At 39.4% G+C, this 19,076-nt stretch overlaps 1 protein-coding gene across 4 annotated transcripts in view; it reads right to left on the reverse strand.

Annotated features, from left to right (window-relative positions):
* Positions 1-411: 411 nt before the first annotated feature.
* The window catches only part of CDH7 (cadherin 7), a 113,758-nt gene continuing 95,093 nt past the window's right edge, over positions 412-19,076 (reverse strand). For all 4 annotated transcript variants that reach the window (XM_081205587.1, XM_081205588.1, XM_081205590.1 and 1 more), the window contains exons 9-12: positions 18,872-18,993; positions 17,679-17,796; positions 14,381-14,632; positions 412-1,847 (exon numbers count right to left, since the gene is read on the reverse strand). In XM_081205587.1, the coding sequence (XP_081061713.1) occupies positions 1,354-1,847; positions 14,381-14,632; positions 17,679-17,796; positions 18,872-18,993 (986 nt within the window). In that variant the 3' untranslated portion in view covers positions 412-1,353. The remainder of the gene's footprint in view (positions 1,848-14,380; positions 14,633-17,678; positions 17,797-18,871; positions 18,994-19,076) is intronic.

Consider the following 19,076-nt stretch of genomic DNA (forward strand, 5'->3'; position numbering starts at 1 on the left):
GGAAATACTTATGTGCGTCAGGATCTGAAGATGGATTCTGGTGCTAATCGTATCACACTGCTTAACATATGAAAGAAATGTAAAAGAGTCTTTTGCTGCCGAGTCTTTTGCTGTGATTCCGCAGCAGCAAAAGAGGTAGCAAACTTGATGGAAGGTGCAGGTTTGTTTAAATCGCTGGAGCTCATAGAATGGATGACCTTGAAAGCTACAACTTGCATTAGAGACGCTCCCGACTGCCTCTGTAGTCTCCTTTTGAAAATGCAAAGTACAAACATTTTATTCAAATATCTTAGACATTGTAATGGCTCAGAAGAACAATGACAGTGGTGTGTCCTTGTAGCAGTGTTCCTCTCAGAGAGATGAACGAGGGACTCAATTGCTTCACTGTAATTTCTCTATTTCCATGCTTCATTTCCTTCATGTAGCTGAGACTGGAGGAAAAAACAGCATGTTCTCAAGCACCTAATACCATGATGCAGTATAATAAACCTGAATGTGACGGAGACTGGAGCTCCAAAATAAACATAACTTTACACATCAATGTTTTATTTAAAAACAAATAAAAAATGAAGAAAGGATAAGTTCTCCTGTACTAATCAGAAGAGGTAAGGATAATTAAAAAAAACCTGTAAATAGACAGCAATTCCCCCCCATACCTACATAGGCATCACAAAACTGTGATAACCACTTTCCGGATCTCTGATTTGACATATCCTGGAAACAATTTTGATAAGGCAATGGCACATGTTGCAGATTTTCATAACAGGAATTGCAATCTATTTTTAGAGTCACCCAGATATTTACAGAGGCTTTTGGACTAAATAGCTTTTAAGACCAACATTTTAAAAAGTCATCGTGTTGGATTTGTTTCTGAGCCAGCAAACTGCATGCAACACTGTAAATAAAAGAACTTTGCATCAGTAGTAGACAATATATTGTATTAACATTGTACGTAGTAAATGATTTCCCCCTTCTCTCCACTAAGCAAAGACTCTGCAGTCTAGACCCAGCAGTACTGCGAAGGCATCTACAGGATATCATTGGCTCATTGAGGTCACAGTGCGTTACTTACTCTTAGAGGTTGGTTGCCTCTGCAGGTATACGAGGGTTGCTATCTATTTGCACATGCCCGAGCATCTTAATGTTATTAAAAAAAATGCCATTGGATGCTCAGAATCTGTGTGTGTTCAGTGCAGTCCCTAGGACAAAGTTCTAATGAAGATATGCTTCACCAAGGCAAAAAGAAACCCAAAAGGTTAAAAATGGAGAAATATTTACAGATTTCCGTTAGTCCCAGATATTGAGTTTTTATTTTCTTTTTCTTTAGTGCATCGTCATAGAAAGGTTCAAAGGCTATGAATACAAATTTTCTGGTCCAGTTCCATACATGTCTGCAAGCCGTTTAAAACGAGGCCCCCAGTCACTGAGGTAATCGTAATTCTGATCTGAGTTTGAACTGATAGAATCTAAAGAGCTGAGTGACTCAGCCACCGAACCATTTCCCTCAAATGCGTATGTCTGCAGGGAATCATACGGTGGAGCACAAGGATCCACATCAGCCTCTTTTAGTCTTTCCCAAATAAATTCCCGAAAAATGACGTTATCCGGGATGCTTTTAAAGGATGGTCTACTCAAGAACTGGATCTCTGGCGTTACATCCCTCCTCGTTTTGGTGTCTCGGATGATGTTGAGGTTCCTCAAGGCTGCCATATCAAAGGCCTCGGTGTCTTCCTCTCCGCCGCCCTCATCATCATATCTGACTATGTTTTCCCTGATATCTCTCTCTTCATCGAAAACAAGGGGCTCCTTTTTCCGTCGTCTCATTGTAACAATGAGTAGGACAAGCACTGCAATGCAAGAGGTGATACATTTAGCGAAGGCATATACTGAACTTTATCCATTCATTAAGGTTTTACTTACCAACAGAGCTATTTCTAAATTATGCGTAAGAGTACCGCTCACACACTATGGTGGTCATACCATGCAGTCAGTTTTTAAATTTGCTAACAAGTTCTAAAATTGCTTTTAGACCAAGGGCTTTCAGACATTAAACAATTTATTGCCACCCTCATCCTGATTTAACATCTTCATATGTAATTCTGCATACTACACTGGCTGCCAAAACATAAATTTCCAGAGCCAGCTCGGGCTGAATATTACAACCTCACAGCCATGCAATAAAAAGAGACCTTCTTCTGAACTCTTAATTGCTCAGGTGATAAAAGCACATTCATAAACATACCATGTGTAATTTAACTGTCAGACTTTGGGAAGTGACTCCATTATTGAAGTATATGACGACAGGCTGCCTGATGTATTCGATCCTTGATTGGGAAATTCAGGGTTGTTAAATAATGTCTAACATAAGTCTCCGTTTGTGCATTAAAAGCATCTCTCTAATAGATAACACTTTCCTTTAATGCAGAGTACTGCACCATGTACCTGTGAATTATTTCTGATGAGAACTGCAAAGGCTGCTGGCATTTATTAGATCAGGCCTATGATATGAAGATGTAATAATTTTGCTATTTCTGATGCTTAAGAGGATTTCTTGTTGGCTTTAGTGCCAAGATGAACATTTGTGGAAACAGTCAAAGACTATTCAACATTTAAGTCTTGAGAGTCAGAGTGTGGAGCGGGCATTGCTTCCCAAGCAAAGGAGAGAGCTTAAAAGTTCTTTTTGTGCCAGGAAAATCTGGCAGGGGAAAAAACACTTTTTAAGCTTTCATCCTTGCTTGCATTTAACTTGTAGCATTTCAACCCGCAGCCTGCAACTACGTATGGTTGAAATTGTGTAAGTTAAATACACGTAAGATGTGACCATACTCTAATGATGATGGGTGATCTCCAGAGTCAGCTACATGCAGAGTAGGCCCATTTAAACCAATGGAAGTTCATGGAAGTTCATAGGCCTGCACTTAGCATGACTTGTATAACACATAACAATCCAGATAGATTAGATAGATAGATAGATAGATAGATAGATAGATGATAGATAGATAATCATACTAAGCTGTACCATACATTTATCATCATTTGCAACCAATGTTGTTCATAAATCAAGCAAAGACATCATTTCAGTTCCAGATCACACATGCACATTGTTTTAAGGGTAGCTCATCTATTTGTTGTTTTATTTTAAAAACAAAGGATATAAATTGTTTTATATGCCTTCAGTAAGCAATATAACCTACTGGAAGGAACCTACAGTCCAAGTTCCGTAAGTCCTTAAACAGAGCTGGAGGGTCCAATGTGCATCACAGTAGAGATAGATTAACTGTTTTCTCATAAATTGTGATGGCTTATTTGGTGTTTGCAACAACAATAGCTGCAGAACTACAACTTGCAGAAAATACCTCTCCCCTAAAATGATGTTTTAAGTATGCAATTTAACTCAGTGGCTATATTAGCACAATACCACATAAATGAAAACATTTTGACGTACTCTAATTTTCAAATGTATACTACCTTTAATAGTGGTATACAATGAGGTTGAGTAGGGTGCCTCTTCCATGTTTCTCTTCTTAGATGGCTAAATCTCTGCTCTGAGTATAGGCAAATGTACTATGTAGGCACATTAACAAGTGGGACCTGCAACTAACATGCTGCAGTCCTCCTCTTTAAGACTGCGACTAGCTAACCAGCATCAGGCACCAATTATTTTGTCTACTGCTGAAAACCTACCTATTTGCTCAGGTGTTCCCAGGCAATGAGTTTTTAAACATTTCTTGGATGCCACCACTGTACATTTTATTTTATTCTTTTATTGCATGGCTAATTGTCATGATACTGTTTGTAATTAAAGGTTGCATATAAATGAGCTGAAGAAATAAGATGTGGGGATAATATTGAAAGTGGGTTTTGGAAGACTTGTTCTGTGGTGTAGAAAAGTCTGTAGCAGAACACACTGTGAATCTAGAAGGCTGGTTTTCAAAGCTGTGAAAATCAGTCGCCTTGGGCAAGTGGCAATCTTATTGTGGCCAATTTCATAGGCTGATAATGAGCACAAACGCAAGGTAAGAACTATAAAGTCATTAAACTGGAAAGATTTCAGGACTTAGCCCTACAATTTTATGAAATAAAATATTGAGGATAGTAATAAGATTCAAATGAAGAGCCCACTGATGAAGCTCGTCTCTTTTTTCTTTTAAAAGAATTACTTTTGACCACACTAGGATGGTACTACAGCCATGTATTGAGCAGTTAATCTTTTCTTTGCTCCAGTGAAAATGTGTTTTCACACTATGACATGTTCAGCAGACTTCATCTGGGGAGTTAAATACCTGCTAATAAGTGCAAAATATATGAAACTTAGTAGATCTGCCAGCCTAGAGGTACAATAAAAATCACGATAAAATGAATGTTTTATGTGGTTATGCCTCACACAGCCCACGATTGCTTGAAGCCAAGAAAAATATGAAGTCCTTTGAAAGGTTAAACATTTTAGCATTTAAATGGCTTTAAGAGAATATTAATTTCTAATCACTCCAACTGCTCCTGAACAATAATTTTTAACCTCTGCATGAATAAATCCCACTTTAGCGACTCTGCAAGAGTCATGGCACTCGCTGCCTGCAAAACCAGTTAGTGCTGAATTCCAGTGCAAGAACAGTTGGATTTCAATGGGAACTGCTTTAGAAGAGATATTGAAGGAGAAAGGGAGGGGAATCCCAACATGGCAATAATCAGTGTCTAGTTGAATGGCCAGAAAGGCTAATTTTCAGGATTTTTCCTTAGTCTTACTTATAACCACAACCTCCAGGCTTCAAAACTGAAAATCTACCATTGCTACAAGCATACAGCACATCCCCACTAAGCCACATATTTTAAAATAGATGACTGAGCACTCCTAAACCTGCCTTGGATTAACCCCAAAATTTTATGACACCCCCCCCCCTGCAAATCAGAAAAACAGAAGACCTAAGTTAATTTTTCTGAACCAACCACAGAGGAAATAATAAAAAAAACCCTATATTCTTGCAAGGTTTCCTTCTCTATAGCAAGTGAATAAATCAGAAGACACTCCATTGGTTTGCATGGGGGAGCACTGCAGGAGCCCAATCAAAGGGTAAAGGTAAAGGTAAAGGTACCCCTGCCCGTACGGGCCAGTCGTGTACGACTCTAGGGTTGTGCGCCCATCTCACTTAAGAGGCTGGGGGCCAGCGCTATCTGGAGACACTTCTGGGTCATGTGGCCAGCGTGACGAAGCTGCTCTGGCAAGCCGGCACCAGCGCAGCACACGGAAACGCTGTTTACCTTCCCGCTATAAAGCGGTACCTATTTATCTACTTGCACTTAGGGGTGCTTTCAAACTGCTAGGTGGGCAGGAGCTGGGACTGAAAGACGGGAGCTCACCCTGCCGCGGGGATTCGAACTGCCGACCATGCGATCGGCAAGCCCTAGGCGCTGAGGTTTTCCCACAGTGCCATCCGCGTCCCTTCCAATCAAAGGGTAGAGATGTTTATTGTCTACTTACCTTTGGCAGGGGTTATGCCCCCCCACTCTTGGATTGGGCCCTATGCTATGGATCAGCATTGAGTGTTGTCCCCTCACCATGTATTGGGTCCCAACAATGGTGAGATTATTCCCCAAATTATCCTCAGCAGAAAATAAACTCCCTCTTCATTCCCCAGATTGGGTCCTTAAGTCATTTACTTTTCCTCTCTGGAACTGAGAGAGAATTCCTATGCATGTTTAGAGTAGCTCAGTTGATGGAACATGAGACTCTCAATCTCAGGGTCATGGGGTTTGAGCCCCACATTGGGCAAATATTCCTGCATTGTACTCTACCATTCTATGATTTTGTGTTTAATCAGAAGTCCCATTGCATCATATAGGGCTTCTTCTCAGGTAGGAATGGGTGAATCTGATAATTTCAGTTGCTCTAAGTTTGTTGTTTTCCCACTCTTAAGTACAGTTCTCCACATTTCAATCAATTTCAGTTCCCCATTTATTCACTCTTAAGTTCAATTATCCATATTTCCACAACAGTTAACATTTTTTAAAAAAGAAAGTCCTTATGAAAATTCATCAGCATTTTAGTGTCTCCTAACATACACATTTTTGTATGCAATTTCCCCCAATAGATGAATTTTGTGCACATTTAGCATAAGCATTTTGTACACATAGTGCATGGGTAGGCAAACTAAGGCCCAGGGGCCAGATCCGGCCCAATTGCCTTCTAAATCCAGCCATGGACGGTCCGGGAATCAGCGTGCGCTTTTATTTAAAATACATCTCTGGGTTATTTGTGGGGCACAGGAATTCGTTCATTTCCCCCCCCCAAAAAAAAAATATAGTCCGGCCCCCCACAAGGTCTGAGGGACAGTGGACCTGCTGAAAAAGTTTGCTGACCCCTGGAAGGTGCAAATTAGATAGTTTGCCTTTAAACACTAACTGAATCAAATTTCTTCCCCATCCCTACTCCCAGGAAAGTTTGCATAGGTGAAGTTGACTATTATTCTCCAGCTTGTTTCAATCCAGACTGGGGATAATTATGGAGCCAGTAGAGCTTGCATCTCCCTTGAGACTGAGCATAGCAATCTTATTAGCTTGGCTAGAAAGAACGTGGCTGCCATCTCTGCCCTGGAACAACCCATACAATCTATGGAATGGGTACAAAGTAAGAGCACACTCCAGCCAAAATGAATGTTATGAGTTTGGTTGAAATGATGCCAGTAGGGAGGCTAGTGCACCCACCCCTGGCAGCAAAAGCCAGGCTGAACATACACGGTTTCTAAAGTTCATGTTTGAGTTTGGCAAGGTTCAAGAGGAAGGAAATTAAGACTCTTAAAGTGCAATTACCAGAAATGCTGCACTCTCTGTGTGATCCTCCAACACATTCCAGATGACTGTGCTGTTTCCACCAAAAAGTAGTGGATTCATGTTTATTTTTGTTTCTTTATTTATATTAGGGGCAATGCCAGCTTTGAAGGACCACCTTTTTCCACACAAACATGCTCATTATTTGCATGCAACTTGGGAGGCCTCTTGACTGACCACGTCTAGGTAGTTAAGCCTCTTCATTCTGCACAGCTTTGAATGGTTTGAATTATCATTTGTCTATGGATTTTTTTAATGCATTCTTGGCTTCCCCGCCTAAATGCCATTTTAACATTGCCAATTGTCTTGGGGCCTTTTGGAGGCTGAAAGGTAGTATATAAACGATTTTATGTGGGGGGAAATGTTACGGGGAAATGAAAATGGGTATTAGGACACTTTCTTGTGGGCCATAAAGGGGACTTCCCCTGTGCACACCAGTGCTCCTATGTGCCACTGATACATTGGATGAGGAAAAAGGTTTTGGCTTATCAATAACATTCCCGTGCCTAACTGAAGCACAGGAAAAACCTTTTGATTTTGAGAAACAGTTGTACGTGTCTGAGGGGGCACAAAATGATCGTTACGATTATGTTAAACAGTTATTATAAAAGCAATTACTATTGTGTGTCTGTGATGTTAACTGGGGGGGAATTACACCGCAATTGCCATATAATTCTCAGAGGCATTGAAGATTTTCCTCACATATTTCTTTAAGGAATTATGTACAGTATAAAAATAATGACACCCAGCAAGATAATTTTCTTGTGCTTTTTATAAGCTACAATCATGTATTTTTTCGATCTTTACTCCCCCCCATTTTAAAAAAAAAAACATCACAGCTGACAAGAGTTAGAATACAATATGCTTCATATGTACAGATTGCCTTAAAGGCTTCCAATAACAACAGGGCTATTTGGATCTGAGAGGTGATGCCTGTCTAAATGAAAAAAAAATGAAGTAAGAGACTTAGGAAGGAGAAATATGGACAGTATCAATTCAGTCTGTGTATTTTTTTTAATTAAAAAAAATCATTTTCCCATATAAAAATCTCCCCAAATGTAGTAGTGTGGTCCCATTAGGGACAAGAATACACTAAAGCACTCCTGTGCATGTTTGCTACTTGCAGGGATATTTTTTTAACATGGGGAAAAATTCAAAGTGTGACACTCTATCCTTAGCCTGTAAAGGTGCAAGCTGGAATTTTACCACTTCAGTCTCTCACCTCATACTGCGTAATGTGGACAGCAGCTCCCTTTTATTTATTGTTTTACAAATAAGGAGTAGAGGTTGAACAGTATTTAACAAGCAAAGGTTGCCCATTATGAGTTATGGGGTATACATCTAGATTTTTAAAAGAGTAATGGAGAGGTGCATTGTGAAATACTTCCTCTCTGTTGAAAGGGAAGAATCAGGCAATTTTGGCCTGTGACATATTTTTATCTTTCCTCTTTCTTTTCCTTTCTTTTCTATTAGCTTTCCTCTTTTTACCAAAAATGGGGGGGGGGGGAGATGAAACAAGTAGATAAATCATACTCAGAACAGATCCATTTAAATCAATAAAGCCCATTATTTCAGTATGTCAGAGCTAAGTTAGACTTAGTTGGATATTATCCTTAGTAAATTTCTGGGATTAGGATGATTGTTTAAAATATTAAGTTCCTTAACATTTTATAAAATATTAAGGTCATGTATCCATAGCAGTGACCATAGGAGGAATGACTGCTGGGAGGAGCGCAGAGAGAAGAAACCCCATGGTGTATCAGTACAGGGGGGAAAGGGTTAAGAACCTCCAGCCAGTCTGGTCAAATTAGGCAACCCACAGCTATAATTTACTTAAACAGATACTGCAATTGATACTTCTGTGATTGTTAAATTAAGTTCAACTCATACTTCCAAGTAAACATGAATGGGATTGGACTCCAAGATGTCTTTTTGAACACCGCTCTAAATCAGGCAACAGCTAGGTCGAGAATAATTCAGAAATTATTCTTTCGGGGGTGACGCCACCGGCAATGGCAGACTCCCTCTGAACTGGAGGGACTAGCTCCACATGAAACGGGTCTTTTCCGCTGCGGTGAAGCGGGGACCCTTCTGGAAATCACAGGCGGATGAAGCCTGTGACTGTGGGACTCAGCGGGCACCCTTAGCGCCCCCCCAACCCACAAAGGAACCCATAAACGGGCTCCGAAGTGAAGAGGGGGAAGTGGTGCGGTGCTGTGAGTTAATTGCTTTTTCTGTGGAGCGAAGCCGCATAGTCGTTGCTGGAGAGCGCTGCCTTTTTCCTGGGACAATTTGGCATCTAAAATAACCAACCGTGAGTACTGGAACATTAAATATTTGGACTTCAAATAAGAACTGGCGAAATAAAAAGGAATTTGGACTTTAAAATTAACCCTAATTTGGTACTGAAACGGGAAGGTCTAAACAGGAAGTCACCCTTTCGTTTCCTTGTAGTCAGAACAAAGCAAAGACAACGCAAACTAGAGCCTTAAAAATCACTTTTAAAGGATCGACTTTCATCATTTAAAATCACTGAACCCCCCTTCGGTAGCAGGAGAAGAAGGGGGACTTTTTTCCTGACCCGTGTAAACCTGCAGAAGTGAAGCTAAAGCAAAGTAATTTTCCACCGTCCTGACCCTGGAGCTGACCCAGGATTGACGTTTGAAGCTCATTGACCAGAAATAAATGTTTTGACAGATAGTTAAAAGAAGAGAAACATTGTGACTCCATTGTTTCCTTTCGTCTTTTAAAAGAATAAATATGGACAAAATATCTTAAAAAAGAAACTTTGTTGCTATTGTTTTCAAGGAAAAGAACAACCAGAGGTTTTTCCCCCTAGAGGGGAACTGTGAAATTGTAACTAAATCCTGGGAACTTGCAGATGTTACTGATTACAACTGTGGGAAAGGATTTGTGACCTTGTAGGACAATGCCTTCAGAAGCACTGTTGGGTGCTTTCTGTAAAATAAATGCCCTATTGGATCAGTTAAGTCAGAAGACAGATTTTATGACTGATGCGGCCAGAACCTTTGAACAGGTAGTGGGAAACTATATGGAGCCCACCCAGGAACCAAAACAGGAGCGTGCCATGACAGAACAACTGAAAGAAGAGGACCTTGCTGAATCTTGGGCGCCAGGGATGGAGGGACTTTTGGCCCAGCAGGAAAATGAGCCTTTGGATTTGACAAATGAACTTGGAAAAAAACAGATTTGGAAAGACAAAGTTTGGCTGGAAATGGGGGGTTGGATTGACCCCCCCTATGCAGGGATGTTTGGACTTTCTGAATCTGGCAATGGGCCGTCAGAGGTTTGGCGCTGTTGGGACTTCCAATTTTGGAGGGAATTTGAAACATGTTTTAAAATACCACATGGAGTCTAGTCTGGACTATGAGAAAGGGGCTGATTTGTTGAAAAGGGTCAAAAACACTACCAAGCTGGAGTTCCCACGAGTGAAAGGAAAATATGAAGAGCCGTGGAAGGGACATGGAAGAGATTTGAAGGCCTCGGATATAAGAACACCAGGTTAATGTGCTAGACTAATGGGATAAAAAGGACTGACAATCCCGGGACCGGGGGGAGGGGACGCTGGAAGAAGATTGGATTGTTTTTATTTCTTTTTTCTATCATTAGGAATGTTTTATAAAATTGATGAACGTTGGAAAACTGTTGAAATTAAATTACTTGGCTCTTGTAAAAATGTTTAAAGAATTAGGTAAAAAGGTAATGGTTATGAGAAGCTGGTAAAAATAAGATTTAAGTTTTAAGGTTTTTTTTAAGATAAGATAAAAATAGAGCAAGGTAATGTAATGACAGAATATTATGAATTATGGAAAGGATTTGCTGTGACAATTATTAATCAAGATACAAGAGATGGGAGGAGGAGGAGGTCATGGAAAGAAGGCAATGAAAGTGGAGAATTTGAAAATGATGGTTTTATTTTTTATTTTTTCTGTTTTTGTCTTTTTTCTCTGTAATTTTGTCTTTTTTTCTTTGTAATTTTAAAAATTCTTTTCTCAATAAATATCATTATAAAAAAGAAAAAAAGAGAGAATAATTCAGAAATATTTGTGGCATAAAGTTTGTTCTTCATCTAACAATTTGTATTCCTGCTGAGTTGATTTAAAACTCCCAGTAATTTTGAGCAAAGTTCAATTTGGCTTGAAATGCTCTTTTCTGTGACACTTGGAATATGGAGAGCATTGCATGTAAACTATGGAAACTGTTTTTGCAGTTTTAACAGTCTGAAAGGTTGTCTGGAGAGCTTAGTCTTCACATATGTCATTTCTTGTCATGGGCAATGTCACTTCCTGAATAAAACACTGTCGTCTTTGAATCTCATACTTTTGCTGGAAAACTCTACCTGTCTGTTCCTAAGACACCTAGGTTGGAGGCCTAGGTTGGAATCCAGAATCCATAGATGAAGAATGTGTCAATTCTGACAAGCCCAGCCAAATGCAAAGTGATGGATGGATCGGTATTTTGCACTAGCAGTTACTGCACTTGGTTCCCTACTAGGTTCAAATTCTGTCACATAGACATTTCTCAATAGATGGTCAAGTTTTAAGAAACATAAATGAACAGAAATCCAATTAAATATCAAGACATGTCAAAATTACAATGTTCGCTACTGAATTCATTTTCAGTTTTACCTACTCACCTGAAATATTATGCTGTTTGAAAAAACAATGTTACATGAAAGAAACACGTGTATGTCTAAATTCTTACTAATGGAATTATATTGTATCATATGCTCTATGGTATTTTCATATTCATTAATATTTTTGGGCAAATGGAAATACATTTTGATGCTTCAGTTATATACTCAATAATCTAACATTTGCCAGCTATATTTATTAAGGAGTTTTGGACACATACACAAGCGGTAATAAGTTTATGTTCAGCTGTATTCCTATACAGTCATATCTCGGGTTATGGATGCTTCTGGTTGCGCGATTTCGGGTTGCGCATCACGCCGAACCTGGAAGTACCGGAACGGGTTACTTCCGGGTTTTGGGGCTTGTGCATGCACAGAAGCGCCGAATTGCGACCCGTGCGTGCGCAGATGCAGTGCTGTAGGTTGCAAACGTGCTTCCCGCATGGATCACGTTCGCAACCCGAGCGTCCACTGTACTCACTTACCTGGGGTAAGCTACATTTAACTCAATAAATCTTACTTTTGGGCAGACATGTCAAGGCTTGGGCATTATAAGCCTATGACTACTAGACTATGTCCATTATTGTTCACTAATCCAGTTTTCTGCCTGCATTTCCCATGTGTAAGTTGTGCCTGAATAAAGAGACCTCACTGCTCCCAGCACTGTTTGTTACACTCCTTATCATAACTTGACTTGGGCTATGTATATCTGAACTTTAAAAGTTAAAATAAATGCACCTACTTGACAGAGAATATAAATCATCTCATTTGCAAAAACAGGAACAATTCTAGCCTTTTAAAAAGGTTGCTGGCAAATGTAGCCCACTTATAAAGGGGCATGGTTTGCACATCCCATTGAACCATACTTAAACTATGGTTTAATATGAATGAAAAGCATGCTGGTAATTGTTGGTGGTTTGCTCTTCCACTGCTACTAGGAAACAAGCCATGTTCTGCCATGTTGAGTTGTCCAAAACCAGGGGTTCTCTCCACACAAACCACGAGAAGCCAAAAACTGCTTAATGTTTGTGGCTTGTTTTCCCAAAACAAACCATGAGCCCAGTTTGTACAAGCCAGACAAAGTAGTCAGGAAAAAGTGAAGTACCTGTGATTTCAGCAGCAGGCAACCATACATTGCTCATTCACATGAAAGCATAGGCATTTTTTTTAGTGTGCATTAATGTGAAGTGTGAACCAGTATGTGTCTACTACAGACAATGATCTATACACATGGTAATAATGATGAAAAATCTGCTTCAGAGAAATGTGAAGTTCTGGCAATTCTTGCATGATCATTATTTGCCTAGAAGGTGCCAGGACTGTGCCAAGTCCTAACTGCACTCAAGTAAAGGTGCCAAGCAATGATTTAAAAAATGCTATCACAGTTCAGAGCTTTTTATAGATTTAGACTTTAGAAAAGGTGCTTTCTCCCCCAGTCTCCAGTCCCATTTTTTATTTGTGAATTGGTGCTTATAATCTGAGGTGATTTTGAGAATGGAACACAGATTGTATAAATGTATCTGTGCCTCTGAGCTTATTCCGGATAACCAGGTGTGAGTCTGTAACCATCACAGATTCCAGGCTGCAAATGCATAATCAAGAGCCTGAACACCTTCTGGAAAGGTAGAAGTAACGTTACTTTCAGTGTTACCAAATCTATATACAGTGGTACCTTGAGTTACAAATGCCTCAGGTTAAAAAACTCTGCTAACCTGGAAGAGTTACCTCAAGTTGAGAACTTTGCCCCAGGATGAGAACAGAAATTGTGTGCTGGCAGTGCAGCAGCAGCAAGAGGCCCCATCAGCAAAAGCACGCCTCTAGTTAAGAACAGTTTCAGGTTAAGAACGGACTTCCGGAATGAATTAAGTTCATAACTAGAGGTACCACTGTATAAGGTTTGGTATATATAAGCCTAAGGTTGAGGGTTAGGCTCTAAGGCTGCAGTTCTTATGCTTTACATCTTGTGCTGGACTAAACAAATGTGTCTTAAGTGTGGCTGACATGACAGAAACTAATTATTTTAGAGAATTTAAGATGTGTGATGCAGTATCACCTACTGAAATTAAGAAAGTCTTGGTTAGTCAGTACCTAGATATGAGAAGCCCAAAGGCCTTATCTGTGGTGTCACTCACTCTCTAGGTTTCCCCCCAGAAATAAGTCACATGTCAATATTAGCGAAATTTAAACACATTCTGAAAATATTTCTCTTCATGCTAGCTACTGATGTCATGATGGCTATGTATCTGAATATCACTTGCTGGAAACTGCAGGAGGGGAAAGTCCTCTTGCACTCAGGTCCTGCCTGCAAGTTTCCCAAAGGGACAGTCATACCTTGGTTGTTGAACGCCTTGGTACTCAGATGTTTTGACTCCCAAATGCTGCAAACCCAGAAGTGAGTGTTCCGGTTTGTGAATGTTTTTCAGAAGCCAAATGTACGATGCGGCTTCCACATCTTTCAGTTGAGTGCAGGAAGCTCCTGCAGCCAATCAGAAGCCACACCTTGGTTGTTGAACAGACTCCTGGAATGGATTAAGTTCGACAACCAAGGTACGACTGTATCTGGTTGAACAGTGAGAACAGGATGCTGGACTAGATGGGAATCGGCCTGATCCGCTGCCTCCCACTGTAGAACCTTTAAGATTTCCTTTTCCCTTTCTAACTCTTGATTGTTACTTCTTGTATTTAGTGAGTTTATTTACATTTTGTTTTTTGTATTATATTTCATGATCTATTGTACACAACCTCGAGATGGCCACATTACAGGCAGTACACAAATATCATAATAAATAAACACATTTTATTTGATCCCCACCCAAGCAATTGCAAACACATATAAGTAAAGGGAACTGCATTTGTTCTGAAGGAAAACTGTCCCTCTCCAAGGAACAAACTCCAAAGACATACCTAGCAATGTCAGAACACAAGCCAGTATCGCTATGAGTGCCCCGGTGCTAAGTCCTGCTGGCAAGATGTAGGCCTCCGCGTTGCATGTTTGGGCAATGCCATCTGCGTCACAGTCGCACACCCGGATAGTGAGTGTATTGGTGCTGCTCAGTGAAGGAGAGCCACTGTCCACAATAAATACTGGCAAATAGTAAACTGACTGCTCCTGCCTCCGAAATCCATTTCTTCTGGTTAGAATAGATGCCGTGTTATCTGGACCAAGGCAAAGACAAAGAGTGAAACTGACAGGATTTCTTCAAGAAATATTCTGTGCCTTTTGAAAATATATATCAATTTATTATGCCCTTTGTTTTACCCTTACCAATAGCAACAAGCTTGCAGTCTTTACAACCTGAGACTGCAAAGAACAAGCCCTGGGAAGGGCTGAAGTTTAGCCCACCTTGGGTCCTTCATATGTATCCCTTCATAGGTATCCCTTGTTTAATGCCGCTCCATGTCTCCTTGCCTAATTCCCTAGTCAAGCTGCGGCAAGTCTTCCACATTGCCTGATGACAGGCCTTGTAAATGCAAGGTGCAATCTTAATAGAGGGGTTCAAGAAAAGACAACAGAAAGGGTAAAAATTCATGTTCTCATGTCTACCATCATTGGCTTATCCTGGTCTAGGATCCATGTGCATGTGGAGAACAGCAGGGAGACATGTTCTGATCCACTAGGCCCATAAAGGAAAATTTATCATGAATGCTTCATTTCATATGTTAAATTTCACTCACTTTTTTCATTTATTTTTTTTGGAAAAAGATGACTACATGACTTGGCCTTCCATGAGTATCTCTAGCCACTCTATCTTTGTAGAGTGTTTTGGGGTGTGTGTGTGTGTGTGTGTGTGTGTGTGTGTGTGTAGGAAGGGATGTGTTCATCAAACCCTGAGAAAAGGATTTGTCGTTCAGTTAAGAATTTGAATAATGCCACTGCTAATCTAAACAAAAATGTGCAAATTCTCAGAAAACGATATCAGGATTCCAATGTCAAGGAGTGTAAAGGGCTCTTAAAGGTGCTTTAAATTAATTGTTTCTCTAAAAAGTACAGCACTTCATGGTTTAAATTGGATGGAAATCTAATGCGTATGAATGGCACAAAGTAAATTACACAAGGAAGAATATGTATACAACTGTGTACCCATGAGCACAAAATAAATATTGTATACAAACACACACACACACACAGAGAGAGAGAGAGAGAGAGAGAGAGAGAGAGAGAGAGAGAGAGAGAGAGATGATCTGCACTGGCACTTAAGTGTGTGTGCAAATGACAGCTCACTTGTGCTTGCAAGTAATGGCTAAGTCCTGAGTTTCTTATCTGTTGGCACTTAAAGAAAAACACCCCCCCCTTTAACGCACAACTTTGTGAAGCAGGTCTTTTCTATTTGCTCTAACCAATTAGGGAAAGATAAGGCTCTTAAGAAAACAGAATGGTCTATAAGATGGTCTACCTCAATCTTGTCTACACTGACCTGGAAAGGCCAAATTGATTGATGTGAAGCATGTGCTCTAATACTGAGTTATAGCCCTTTCTGTAGGCTTCTTGCTATTATCCATAATTATATCATCAGCGTCATACATGAGGACACTAACATAGCTGAGTGTACAACACATCAGCTGGAGAAGATGAGAACAGTATTTTTCTTTGGTGGCTCATGGTTTAAAACATTGGATTGTTTCTTAAAATGGGACTGTTTATTATAATAATTCAGATGGCTTTGTTAAAAAAACATAACCTTGGAACTAAGGAAGTCCAGACTGAAACTTAGGGGGCAAATCTATGTAGTCAAGAGAACATCCTCAATGAATGTATCTCTGTTAACATCTTTCAAGGAGTAAAGTGAGCAAAAATGCATTATAAATGACACATTCTGAAGATAATTCATGTATATTTGCCTCTTGCTATGTATATTAAAAGGATGTGCATTTGAGACCTAATAAAATTAGCAGCTCTTGAAATTCCTCTCACAGGTACCATGTGAATCAACACAAATTGCTGTCACAACTGATTTCCAATTGTTTTTCAGATGTTCACGGATGAACAGATACAACAAATAATTTACTTTTTGCTAATGGATCACACCTAAGATCTTTGAATAAATGAATAACAAAGATTTCAGTGTATATACTAAAAATATACAAAAAGGTGACAACTGACTTTAAAAATCTCCTGCCAGTTCTAATATTTCAGAACCAATATATGCTTTTCTCTCTGGAGGAGGTGCAAGCTTAAACATCACTTGTGAATACGGTGAGAAATCATAATTGGCATATTTGTATTTTTTAATACAAACTGTAAAACTTGAAACAGAGGGGAGCATTTTCAAAAAATAAAACTAGTCATCAACAAACAGAAACGAAACAATGAAAAGCCTCCTAACTTCTACATGCTTATTTTGGAATGCAGAAGATTCAAGAACTTGTAAATGGGAACTTGTAAATTGCAGTGGCATTGATTGAACCATTATACGTGACACAGATTTCCTCCTTTGAAATGTCCGGTACCAGTCCTCACACCAGTTAAGGTTACCCTTCAGAAAAGGGTAATGGCTTTCTGTTTTGGAGGATCTGCTGCATTTATTTTTCATGTTTGAGATGGGGAGCTGAAGGACTTCATCTAGAATTCTTTCCAACATCCACCTTTAAGGGCAAATGAAATATACAATAAATAAATAAAGCAAGAATAGCTCTTTCCAACTTTGCAAGGATCTCTACCCTTTAGCAAAATGTTGTTCCACGTAGGAAAGCGAAATCATACTAACAGCCTAGAAACATGGAACCTTTAGCTTGTGTTTCCAAAAAGTATTTTTAGCAGCAGAAGATATGGATGAAAAAGTTGTTTTCTCAAAGAGGTGGCCAATTTGCCATGTGTTTAAGGGCTCATTTCTATATTTCCTGAGTTACATTAATCAAACATGAGACCCAGGAAATTTTTCAGCTGCTGCCCTGAGGTATAATCTAATTTAGATAAAGACCTATAAAAACAAAAAGTGAAAAAGAGTCTGTTTAAGAATGGATCTGAAGACCATCTGTTTGGCTCATGGCTTAAAATGATTTAAGCAGCAGCTTCTTTCTCCTGACAGATAATCTATGGATAAAAATTACTTTGGGGTCTGATTGCTCTTAATTAATGTTCTTCCTGACAGTGAAGTTACTCCAGATGACAGTCGGTATTGCCTGTCTGAAGAAATAAGAGTGTTGGTGTGTCAACGCTCACAATGCCCTTGGGATGACATTGACAATCAAGCCAGTACCTTACCTTTATTATCTTGTAATGTAAAGTTGTGGTTATTTGCAGCCTCCCCTGCCAAACTGAAGGAAAATTGATGACCACTAGGTGGATCATCTTTGTCAATGGCACTGATTCTTTGAATTGCCTAGAGAGAAAAGTGATTTGCCTTCAGGTTAGATTTTAGTTTGCATTAAATACAAGGCAATATTTTAGTCTGCATTCAATAAAAGGCAACTTCTCAGAGCTCTAAGAGGGAGAAGAAATTTTATATAGTGGTGTGACCCACAGTCTGTTTTTGTTACATTCAGGTACTCATCAAAATTCAGGCACTCATCAGAATTTGGTTTAAGTTTCTGTTTTGATAGCACCCCTGTTAATTTTGTGTGTGTGATTACAAGGGATGCTGAAAGAGTTAAATTGGGGAAAATGTTGCATGGGGGCACAGGCAGCCATTGTCATTTAAATAGTGTCCGTGCAGATAAAAACCTGGGGAAATATCCAACTAAACAGATCTGCTAGCACAAGGAGTTTTAGTTGCACAATAAAACCTCCCCATCCTCCCTAAACGCTTCCTGAATGCCATGTAAATCTGAATCCAGAAGGTTGTGAGAACTGCCAGAACATATTTAGGAGTTGAATAAGGAAAGGGCAGGGAAGTTCATTGCTTATCTAAAAAACCTTGTGTTGGTGGAACAGTTTAATTGGGTAACGCCTCTGCTAATAATATTTTTTAAAAAATTCAAGCTGAATTGAGAACGTTGGTAGGATGTGACAGTAGCAATTCTTAAAGAATTAATATGTTCCAGGAATTCAAGGAATTATGAGAGATTCATTATTCAACAGTTGAGGACACATGAGAAATAAGGCCATTTTTGGAATCCGAGCATAAAAGCATCTAGCTGGTACTCAGTGTAGTTTTACCCTAAAAAAGATCTATTTTAGTGAAATTAACTGGAAGAATGGAAATTTGCTATTTTCATGGATTAGGAAGTGTAGAGGATGATCAAAATCATATGCAGTGTAGATTTACCTGTGCAGTTTTCTCACAGGCTCATGGATGATGGTTTCATATCTCGTTAATGTTTGTTTTAGCTTCAAATCAACATGTCACTTTTACTGCAATAAACTGATTATATTTTATCTTAAAAGAGGCATCAATGCAAATCAAATTACTGCTGTGCAGCAAATATCATCAAGCTGTTAGGAATATAAATCCACACCTGGCCAGGTTCTGCATTTTCACAGACAGTAGTTTCATAATCCATTGCAAACTCAGGAGCATTGTCGTTGATGTCAAGAATAGTGATGGCCACATATCCCCTCCCAATTTGCGAAGGGTTTTCTGTTGCAAAGGACAAGAACCAGTTGTTATTATTATTCATAATGAACCAATTCTGAAACTATGAAATATGTTCCATATTTCTG

Source organism: Podarcis bocagei (assembly GCF_964188305.1).
Source record: "Podarcis bocagei genome assembly, chromosome: 8".
NCBI classification, from domain to species: domain Eukaryota; kingdom Metazoa; phylum Chordata; class Lepidosauria; order Squamata; family Lacertidae; genus Podarcis; species Podarcis bocagei.